At 34.2% G+C, this 11,278-nt stretch overlaps 3 protein-coding genes across 7 annotated transcripts; 1 reads left to right on the forward strand and 2 right to left on the reverse strand.

Annotated features, from left to right (window-relative positions):
- Positions 1-677: 677 nt before the first annotated feature.
- On the reverse strand, positions 678-2,432 carry LOC114240336 (uncharacterized). The gene is made up of 2 exons (XM_028170852.2): positions 2,093-2,432; positions 678-1,787 (listed from the first exon to the last, which is right to left on the reverse strand). Exons 1-2 carry the CDS (start codon positions 2,304-2,306, stop codon positions 1,654-1,656), a joined length of 348 nt encoding a protein of 115 aa, XP_028026653.2. The 5' UTR covers positions 2,307-2,432; the 3' UTR covers positions 678-1,653.
- Positions 2,433-4,426: 1,994 nt separating this feature from the next.
- On the forward strand, positions 4,427-9,234 carry LOC114240327 (uncharacterized). Of its 5 annotated transcripts, none has more exons than XM_089738642.1 (3): positions 4,427-4,500; positions 5,902-6,046; positions 6,774-9,055. In XM_089738642.1, the coding sequence occupies exons 1-3, from the start codon at positions 4,442-4,444 to the stop codon at positions 8,424-8,426; spliced, it is 1,857 nt and encodes a 618-aa protein (XP_089594768.1). In that variant the 5' UTR covers positions 4,427-4,441; the 3' UTR covers positions 8,427-9,055. The 5 variants fall into 5 exon arrangements, with proteins under 5 accessions (XP_089594768.1, XP_089594767.1, XP_089594766.1 ...); XM_089738641.1 differs by lacking the exon at positions 4,427-4,500 and adding an exon at positions 5,445-5,689 and having other exon boundaries at positions 6,774-9,234; XM_089738640.1 differs by lacking the exon at positions 4,427-4,500 and adding an exon at positions 5,448-5,553 and having other exon boundaries at positions 6,774-9,234.
- Positions 9,151-10,769, reverse strand: mRpL9 (mitochondrial ribosomal protein L9). The gene is made up of 5 exons (XM_028170836.2): positions 10,485-10,769; positions 10,194-10,353; positions 9,855-10,024; positions 9,506-9,706; positions 9,151-9,431 (listed from the first exon to the last, which is right to left on the reverse strand). Exons 1-5 carry the CDS (start codon positions 10,554-10,556, stop codon positions 9,270-9,272), a joined length of 765 nt encoding a protein of 254 aa, XP_028026637.2. The 5' UTR covers positions 10,557-10,769; the 3' UTR covers positions 9,151-9,269.
- Positions 10,770-11,278: the final 509 nt, after the last annotated feature.

An 11,278-nucleotide genomic window follows, 5' to 3' on the forward strand; every position in this document is an offset into this window, starting at 1 on the left:
TTGTTTTGATTCCCTAAATTTTTAAATTTAATAAAAAAGGGCTTTCAGAAGTGAAACGTCCTGCGACAGTGAAGGACGCAGGATATCTGCGGTCCCGTCGTTGACCTTTTTAGCTAAGGTGAGCAGACGAGCTCACAAGCCACCTGCTTTTAAACATTTCCCTATATAAATAGATACCAAAACACGACTGACGCTGCAAAATCTTTTTTATTCAGGTTGATCTTTTTAAGAGACTTTAGATGGCTATCGCTTTGGAGTTTCATCACCAAGAAAAATTTACATACGCAGAATTCCGCTTCGCGATGAGGTCGGGACTATTAGTTAGCGTAATCCGTGCTAAAATTAGAATTGTGGGAATGCTGTTCTACTAGCTGTCGATGATGTGCTAAAAGTAAGTGTGAGGGCTGCAGTTCTGTCAAAGGTCATTAGTTCATAGGTAAAGAAGGTTCAAACAGCCTTAGAGACTATTATATGATAAATTGTACCCTGGCACTTGGTCATTATCTTTAGATTTAACAAATAAATTATTAATTATCTGTAGGTTACCCATGTTGTGACGTAGTCTTAATTCGGCACAACTGAAAAGTGATAAATCAACGATACGGCCTAGACAAATCTCATAATTTAATGTAATGTATTTATTGTGTTTTTATAGAGCTTTGATAAATAAATAAAACTTTTATTCATTCACTATCTATTTTATTTACATATCTACAAATTATATCAGAAAAGGTATTTGATCAACTTTAGAAACAAATTTGAAAAAAATATTATAATAACAATATTAGGCTAAATAGAATCATAAACATATTTCAAAAATTGTTATTTTTCTAGCTTTCAAGGGCAGATGTGCGTTCCAACTACTTGATTGAACAGATTGTGGATCAATGCTGTAATGCTGTGCAAGTTATCATCAAAAACAATTCCTCAGAGAATTCTGATAGAGTTTACAGTCCAAAACACAGAGAACCAAAATTGAGATTTTTTTTATCAGAGGTTTCAAACAATGTCTGTGATCAATATTATTGAATTCAAGCAGCTTTCTTTGGTATGAAGACAGGAACAACTGGTACTTGAGAACTGTGCTTTATAACTGATCTTTTTGATTACATTTGCATACTCAATTCTGAGATTTATCCACTTCAGGCATAAGTTTTGATCACTTCTTTTTTACTATGCTTTAAGAGATCACCATCTAGCTATTTGTACTATCATCCCAATAGTAATGATGATAATAATATGCTAAATGAAAAGTGTGGGAGAATACACCCAAATTTGGGGAGCACCAGCATTACTGCTTAGTAATGTAAATGCATCAACAGTAAGAGGTGATGCTCTAGATACACAGTAGTATGATTTACACTATCTTTGAGACCAAGGAAGTTCTCATAATAGGCCTATAGTTCGAAGAACCTTGTTGGAGATAGAGTGAACTGAGTCTAATCTTCCACAACATTAGAACTGCATCAAGCGCATCAGAAAATGAAAATCTAATAAAACAATTTAAAAAAAATGTTTTTGTCATTATTATGATATAAAAGTTTCAGTTACAAATTTATAAAATGTAAAACTTAAAAAAAACTGGTTATTTATGGAAAAGTGCATTATGTCGATCTTTTTCTGCATAATGTTCTTTTTTTTACATTTTAGGTACTATGTATTTGTTTCAACTTTATCTTTAGTAACCATCTCCCCGTCTACAATATCATATTCATCAACCTTCTTGAATCCAGATATTCTATAAACTTTAGCATTTTTTATACCAAGAGTATTAGCCCAGGCGTAACCTGAAAAGAAATTTACATAAAGTTACTGATTTCAGAAACTGAGTTATGTATCATAAAGTATTTCACAAAAGTTGTATTTTTAGCTGGTCTGGAGTGAATTCCGTACTTCAATTTCCTGGGTGTTGTGAAATGTATTTTAAATGACGTTAATGAAGTTTATGTTGGTGAGCAGCGGCTTTAAGGTACTCTTGGCATTACTGATCATGAACACCAGCGACCACTCACAACAAGGTAGCGGCCTATCTATATTATTATTCCTTCAAAGTAGTTGAAATTAAGGTGGTTCTTAAAGTTTACATATTTACCTGGAGGTATGGATTTTTCTTCGTCACTTTTAATTCCATAGTAGTGAGCCCAATCAGCCTTTCCTTGATAAGCACTATAAACTACTAAACCAAAAGCATTCCAGGCAAATAGAGCATAAGCAAAACTCAATCGTCGTTTCCATAGAATTGCTTTGTCTTCGGGAATAGGTTTTGTCCGCTTACGAACAAACGCATGCCACCATTTATAAATCATTATTGAAGAAGACAAAATAAAAACGGCCGAGTCCGGCCGACTTACGTTTGACTCTCAAATACAAGTGTATATTTTTTAATAAATTTTTAGAGTTGACAGTAGTTTTATTTTTCCAATTGGAAAGGCAAAGGTAACCATACAGCCTAATCTTATATATTTTTTTATATGAAAAATTATATTATGAAATGAAATCATATGAAATGAGATGAGATGATATGGGATGAAATATAATCTCAGTAAAATGGTGGTATTTACTGAGACTTTTTCAGTGGGCTTTTTGGATAAGCTTTGACTTGGCTTTGATTTAAAAAAAAGTTCGCGACAGCATAATAATGTGTCCATAATTAAAGGTTGGCTCACTATAACGTTTTTTATGCTAACCAAATTTGTTCTAAAATAAAGAGAGAGAGAGAGAGAGAGAGAGTATTCTTTATTGTACACCAAAAAAACAAATAATACAAGTGCGATACATTAAAAACAAAAAGTACAATTGGCGGTCTTATCGCTAAAAGCGATCTCTTCCAGACAACCATCAGGTGGACAAGAATCATTTGGAAACGAACTACGCGCGGTGTACCATTCCAGTGAAATACATATACATATATGTAAAGCATTATTTGTGAAGGTGTTTTTATAAAGATTATATTAATCCCTATACAAACAAATACGTTATTCATTACAACATTGAAACACCCAAATCTCTTCAAGATAGGCTTTGACAATTATAGATATTTCTGGATTTCTCCAGGATCCGATCATCAGATCTACAGGACCATTCGGGAAGTCTACCCTTTCGAACAAAAAAAAGGGTGCGTGTACTTATGTACGCGCGTAAGAAGTTATACTTTATTTTTATTAAATTTATTTCTTTCTTTTATTAAATATTAAATAATTAATAATAAATATTTAACGTTAATAATTTAATAATATTTAGTATGAATTATATTAAATAATAATTTTGTCATTTATATTACTATTATATATTACGGATAGTTAACCTCAATTGTATTGGAGCACTTGTGGGCAACTTCATTTCTATTAATTTTGTGTCACGGTGCGCGTGCATCGTAAATTTTCACTCTCATCAATTTTTCATAACGCGCCTAAAGAAGTATAACTTCAAAAAAAGAAAAAAGAATTATCAGAATCGGCTCAAGCATTCTCGAGAAATTTGTGAACATACATAGATAAAAAATTATGGTCGAATTGATAACTTCCTCTTTTGAAGTCGGTTAAACAGTGTGATTTTGGTACCTTAGATAGCTTCATAACATTCTATTATTCAAAAATATTTTCACTTTCTACGTAAATGAAGAAGCGAGTAACGCGAGTAAAATTTAGCGTTATGCCAAAGTAACTATTCCACGCGGACGAAGTCGCGGGCAAAAGCTAAAATTCATTTGAATTTAGAATTTATAGGGTTGCTCGGAAAGTAATTTCGTTTTTTTTTGTGAAAATGAACCCATACATCGAACTTCGAAGATAATCTCAGGCCTTTCAAGTGGTCATAAACTGTTGAATTTGATAAATTTAACTTCAATCAGATCTCACGTGTTGTTATTCGCCGGTTCGCATCAACTAATCGCCTTCATCGCGTATTTATCAGCTTCAACCGGCCTTCCCGAACGTGGTGCATCTTCGACATCAAAATTGCCGGATTGAAGTTTTGCGAACCAGTTCTGGCACTGGCACACTATCAACACACCTTCTCCATACACATCAGTAAATTTATTTCTGGCTTGAACAGCATTTTTACCCTTTCTGTAGTAAAACAGTAAGATATGTCGAAAATGCTGCTTAACACTCTCCATATTTAAAAGGGCACCAAACAAAAACTACTGTACTGTAACCTATTATTACGAGCCATACATAAGTTACGTTTCAAATGGCCATTGTTGTAAAACGGCAACTTTAAAGGAACTAATATGAACTTAAGACATGAATTTCATACAAGCAGCTATTCGGCCTTTTTGGGTTAAGTATTATGTAAGGTATTGTTTTTCTTCTGACGTTTATTAGCGATATTGCCTATCATTCTTTTTTAGGGTCAAGAATATCTATTATTATTCACTCAAGTATTCTAAAAGAAGCTAAAATATATATTTTAGTAATATTTGAAGAACTAGAGGAGCGAAATGCTTTCATATGGGAAGTTCGCAAATTTAAATATTTTTACTCTCGAAGGGATTACAATGTAAGTAGGAAAGTCACAAAAACATGAACCGGGTGATCGGTCCTTCTTTCTAACCGTGTTTCCAGTGGTTATGTTAAATTGGTACCACAGCAATAGACATCATAACGTAAATGCTACTTTGTCTCAACGGCTGTCCCGCCACTCCCGCCTTTCAAACTAGAACGTACGACTTCTTCCCGGCAGAAATGTGTAGGTACTAAATTTTTTTACATTGTCATTAAAATTGATGCGTCCTAAATTTTGTATAACTGCTATCTCGTACGTGTCGGAAGGCATGACTGTTTCGTGACCGAAACAGGCAAGATGGTGGTAGCTCCCTGTGAGCTTATAACGAGCTCTACCACCGGAAAACTCCGGGTGGTCATCGCATTATTCAGTGTATAATAATTCTTCAGTGGTTAATAATTAACTTAATTTAAATATTTTCTAACAACAAACTTTTATATACTTACGTCCGTGAGTAAGGTCGATGAAGGTCAACTGACTAGAATAGCGTTATGTTAAGCAATATCGCTGATATTGACCGTACCACGTGAAGCCTAGCACGGCAGGTGAACGTTCATACTGAGAGCACTTTATTTAATCTAAGAAGTGGTGTCTAAATGAAACAAATATCTCGGGAAGGTTAGCTTCACGTCCAAGGGAAATTTAACTTTTGTGATATTTGGTTACAAGCTTCTGGTTGTTTTGTTTTTGTCCCTGTGTCGAAGATCGGTTAACGACAAATTTTTACTTCACGGAAAAAGAGCTGACACCAAAGTAAGCAATGTAATCGGTTTAATGGTCTAAAAATCAAATCTCGGTAGCCTGGTACAAGTTATGCAGCATATCTCGTATCATCCGCGAGTATTGAACCGCGCTTGAAGGTAACGTTTTTAGACTACCCACATCCTACGTCGGGTCTTGGCGAAATTTCTTTCCGAGATGGAATGCAAGTTCGCATAGTTACTCTGTAACCGTCACTCTTGTATCAAGACCGGAGGCACTATTTTGCTTTTTACTTTAAATTTCAAACACTCATATGAAACATTTCTATTTTTGTTAAGTATTTAGGTAATTGACTATCTACTTACCTGATAAATATTAATTTTCTACAATACTTTTTTGTGAGAAGGCTAATTTCGGATAATTCGTAAATCTCACAGTCTGTACATGCAAATTTCAACAGATATATCTACTAGGTTTGGAGGTTCGTATTTATTGTGACTTTTGCAAAAGCCAGGGTCATCACGGCATTTCTGTTCCGCTCGCGACTGCGTGACATTGCGCCTCTAAACAAAACATAAACTTTAAAGTGAACGAATGGGGAAAACGGGAAAAAAGTTCGCTACAATGTGTACATTCATTAATATATTTTTTAAGTCAGCATAATTGAAATTCTGAAATTAATTCTGATTGCAGAATAAAATCGGAACGAATTAACGCACTCAGAAAACAATATGACGCTTTTCTTGAAGAAGATAAGAAAAGAAGGGAGCGTAATGAATTCATACTGGACAGATTGGATAAAATACGATATTGCACTGCTACTGTTCCCTATCGCAAGGTGATTAATTAAGAGATTAAGTTGAAACACTTATTTCGTTCGTATTATTATCACTTTAAACGACATAACACTATGGATGACGGACGGAAAACCGTTTTCGTTACATTTATTTTGCATTAGCTAAGTTGTCATTTTTTTTAATTATGTTCCAAGAAATATCAATTTCAATGCTTCTACCGTAATATGTTCCATGTATACTACCGTGCTTCAGGGAATAGTTGAAATCAACTTGGTTTTTTTTTTCCTTTTAGTACCTATTACCTCGGACCGCTGTATTTTTCCGTGTTATGTCCAAAAATCATTAAACTCTGGAATGAACCCACTATTCTCAAATTTATCACGTACCAATGAGCTCGAGAGAAAAACCCTATCCGCAGTTTGAAGTGAGCTATGTGTCGTTCTTCGAACGAGGGATACAGTATCGGTCTGATTATGCCCCTGGAATTGCAGATAAGCTACGGTAAACAATTAACAGCGGCGTCTGTACATTCAGTAGGGAAAACAGCCAAAACTAAATTAACTCATGGATTGTTCTTGTTAGGAATTTGTCTTTATGCAAGAAATTATACATAAAGATGTATAAACTAATACATAGATAATTTATATTGTAGTGGATTCCTGCACTGAAACCACAATGAGTGGCCACGAGCGTTCGCCACTCAGACATAAATATTTTCGCGCATTTTGTCCAACGTGAGATTTTTTTATCGACACTTTTTTTTTCTAGTCGAACGTTTCCAATCTTCGCTCACAAATTCAATTTTCAAGAAACCAAGATATTCAGGCAAGATCAACAAACGAAATACTAGCGTATTTAAATTCTTTTAGTGGTATTGACGATACAACGATTCAAGAAATATGTAAAAAGTTTGTATTGATTCCTAAAGTTCCTTCAAGTGTACCGAAGATGAATTTCATTGAAAACAGATATAAGGATTCGGAGCCAAACGATAATGTTGATTGGAAAAGAAAATACGAAATCTTAAATCAATTGAAAAATATTGAGAAGGGCTTTGGTTTGGAAAATTCTGTTCCGAAAAATGAACTGCAAAAAAATAGTGGGAGCTTAAATACAAAAATCGAAATGGTCAATACTGAAACAGAGTTTAGACAGGATCTTCCCGAAAAAGATGTATCTGACGTTACATTTCATAAAACTGTAACCAATAAGAATTATCATGACGAGCTTTCTTTAGAAGAAAATCAGAGTGAACCAAATTTGCTTATGCCAGAAACATCAAACTTTTCACAAGACAATGAATATAATGAAATCAATGTAATACCATCCACGCCCTTAGACAATACGGAACCCATTATTGCTGGAAATTCAAATATGATCCAAAATCTGAATACAGAAAATAATGATTCGCAAATTTTTATTCCAAGTCAAGATTTGCATAGTGAAATTGATCAAAAAACATTAACCCCATTGTTGGATAATACAGATCACAGCAAAACACATTCACCGCAATTCCAAGAAACTGTTGATGATAGCAATTTAAATGAAGGTGAATATTGTTCTACGACCAATTTAGGTAGTAATGAAGTACAGTTGGAAAAAACTGAAATCCTCAGTAATACTGTAGATGGTCCAAATGAAACTGTGATTTCTCCTTTATTAGTAGATGATCCTGAAAACAGAGATACTACGAGTCCCGAAACAGTTCAAGTAAATGAAACCGATGATTCAATTCATAATAGAAATAAAGAACACGAATCACATAAACATAATGAACAATTTGAGCAGCAAGCAGATTCAGATGTTTCGGGTATTGAGGCCTTTAACGCAGAGCAAAACGAAATGTTTTATACAGAACAAACAGATGAGAATTATGTTTATGATCAAGCAGTGGAGGGTGCACAATACAACCAAGGATATGAACAAAAGCCAGATTATGAACAGAATGAACAGTACGCATATTATGAAGGTGATCAGCAGGAAGCTTACCCGCCTGAAATAAATGAACACGAAGAAACGATGGAGCGCTACGACCAAAATTATGAAGAACAGTATGCTGCATATGAACAAGGCGATTACAATCAACAACAAGAATACGAGCAACCAGTGGAACAATACGAGCAACCAGTGGAACAATACCAGCAGCCAGTGGAACAATATCAGCAACCAGTGGAACAATACCAGCAACCAGTGGAACAATACCAGCAACCTGAAGAACAGGTACAGGCCTTCCAACAAGAACCTCAACCGGTAACAGAATTTGAACAGCAGCCTTACGAAAACCACGATGATGCAATTCACGAACTGGTTGGACAGAAAATGAACAATGAAGAAGGGTTTCTTGAGAAAAGAAACATTGAAAATACTACAACAACTAAACCAGCAGTTGAAGAAGAGCTTGCTGATGTTTCAACTACTTAACATATTCTGTAATTTTATATGCAGTGACTAGATAAAAAGAAGTTAGAATTATAGTTCCGAGACACGTACTTCAGCACCATAACGTAAATCGATTATAACTCAGCTTAAATTTATGATACGACATTATACAACACACTTATGTTACACACAGTTGTACCCAGGAGGGTTGAGGAAAATAATCTTAGAATTTTGTTGGTAATGTACTTTATTTATCTCCAAGCGCCGCAAGACTGCAAGGTGATGGGCAGCGCCTAGATGAGTGGCGGAATCAAAACCTGCTTTAGGGTTATAACACTAACGCACTTTTCAGTATTAGTCTTGTTCATATCACTTGTTTCTTTTTATAATTACTTAGAAGGGTGGACAACCTCACGGCTCGCTCGATGTTAAGTGGTTAATGAAACCCAGCATAAACAACATAAATGCTGCTACCATTCATTTTGACTTTATTAGTTTTTTAAGTCTCAGTTTTAATCTACCTCATCATTCAAACCGAAATGCATTATTGGTTCACAGTAGAAATAGGCAGATAGTGGTACTTACTCATGTGGGCTTACAACACGCCCTACCACCATTTCTTGTAGTTATTATTCTAAAGAAGACATTTAAAATTGTATTAAAAACTCTTTTAGTGTAATAACATAACTTCAAAATCAAAATTCATTATATTTTAAATCTTTGCTTATATTACCTACGTATGAAGGTCTATATTTTTCAGTCAACAAAATATCAATTTTTTATTTATTACATTTAGATTCTTAAGATAGCAAAAAGGTGTGCGGAAATTAAAATTTGTTTATGCAATTCATTTACTGTATTATTTATGCATTTAAAAATCTGTTACTATTCATTTTGGTAAGGAAATTTTTGAAGTACTTCTGCTTGTTCGGGTATCAGTGGCTGTTTAGGTTTCTTCCAGTAAATTTCTTCAAAAGGTAATTGCTCTTGACCTGCTGCCCAGTGATATATTCTACATCTGACATGTACTTTCTCCTTTTTGTTTATCTGAAAAATGTTTAGATTTTTTATTAAATCATATTATTCTAAGCTGAGAACATAAACGTCAAACGTAAACTTACTGTTACTGTAACGTAAAATTCTTTGTCAAGTAAATTTGGATCTGGGCCCTTGATTTGCACTGGAGGCATTTCAATAGCATTCTCAGGAACTACGAAGCCTGACTTGCGAAATGAAGCTTTGAGATGCCAGGGCTGTAGAGTCCATGGTTCAGAATTGCTCATTGTTACACGAAGTACTAATCTGTGTAAACAATCCATTGTCTGTAACAAGAAACATTTATTTGTGGTTATTATTTTGGTAAAAGTGAGAACCTATTTAATTCTGTTTCAAGAAAATAAATAATAAATGAATGAAAATATACAAGTATCAAGAGTAACCATAATCATTAGACAGTTGTCAGACACTAACCCTTTTCACAAATGGAGAGCTGTGAGTATTTTCTTCTAGAGGACGTTTTTCATAGGTTTTATATTTTTCCAAATTTTCTGGATTGGCATACACAGCAAGACCTGGCAATATGAAGTTTTCATATGCTTTGTTCAAATGTAGTGTTAAAACATCTCCAGTTGTTCCAACTCCTGAAACCCCATTGCGTAATTTACACAATATGTTAGGAATGTATTTCTGTAGACAACATTTTACCTTTATGCCAGATTCAAACTTGACATATTCCCATAGCAATGGGTGCCAGATAAAAGGACAAAAGTATTATAAGATTATTAGTATCATAGATCTTAAAAAACAAACCTTCAACAAATTGATTTAAAACAATTCTTATGTCTGGTTTCTTTTTAACACTAGTATCTTCTACTAAGTCATAAACGAAGTGTCTGCCTTTCATTTTAGGCACTTTACCACCTTTCTTGTGAAGTGGTGGTGGCCATCTGCGTCGCAAGATAAAAGTGTTCTGCAACATTTCATTAAAACATTTTTCAAGTTCATAGTAATAAAATATTTATGTGGTAAAGTAAATATGGTTAAAAAATATTTCCAGTAGGTAATCGAGTATTAAATGTCACTTTATTGCTTTATAATTACCCTTGTTTGTTGTGAAAACATTGTCGGCACAATAATAGCTGATTTCATAGCAGAAGCCCGCAGCCCAAACATTTTTGTTTTTTTTCTAGCGAATGGTTAATACTTATAATATCTAATAAAATTCTGTTACATAATGGAAGAAAAGTATCTGAGGAAAAGATAAAGAATAATACTTTCCAGCCTCAGTTCTCTATCTATTATTTTTAAATTCTAATAAAATTTTAGGTTAACTGCTTGACAAGATAATTAATATTTTATTATCTATGGATAATTCGCTAGAAACATAGACTAGGTTTCATACATTTCAGTGGCTAGAAAGCTTTACTCCTGGTGTCAAACAAAGACCAGAGATATTATTTTGTTTTATTCCTTTGGCAGGTAAAAAAAGCATAGGCCATAATATTTTAAAAAAGTTTTCTCTCATACAGAAACCGAATAAATTTTTTACTTTATTTTCAAAGTAGTTCTTTTGTAACTGCTTTACTTAAGTACGGTAGTGTGATTTTATTTTGTTGGTGTTTCTTCGGGTTTCAATGTGTACTAATAGCGGTGGTTTATTAACTGTTTAGTATCTGTGAAAGTGCACAAATGTAGGAAAATGAAACAAAGCCGCTGAACGGTAGGCAGCGGCTTGGAACGGTAGGCAGCGGCTTGGCTCTGCCCCTGGCATTGCTGAAGTCCATGGGCGACGGTAACCACTCACCATCAGGTGGGCCGTATGTTCGTCTGCCTACAAGGGCAATAAAAAAAAAAAAAAAAAAACGTAACTTCTCGGGATCCTCCGAAAAGTCAAT

Source organism: Bombyx mandarina, chromosome 25 (assembly GCF_030267445.1).
Source record: "Bombyx mandarina strain Sakado chromosome 25, ASM3026744v2".
Taxonomy (NCBI): Eukaryota; Metazoa; Arthropoda; class Insecta; order Lepidoptera; family Bombycidae; genus Bombyx; species Bombyx mandarina.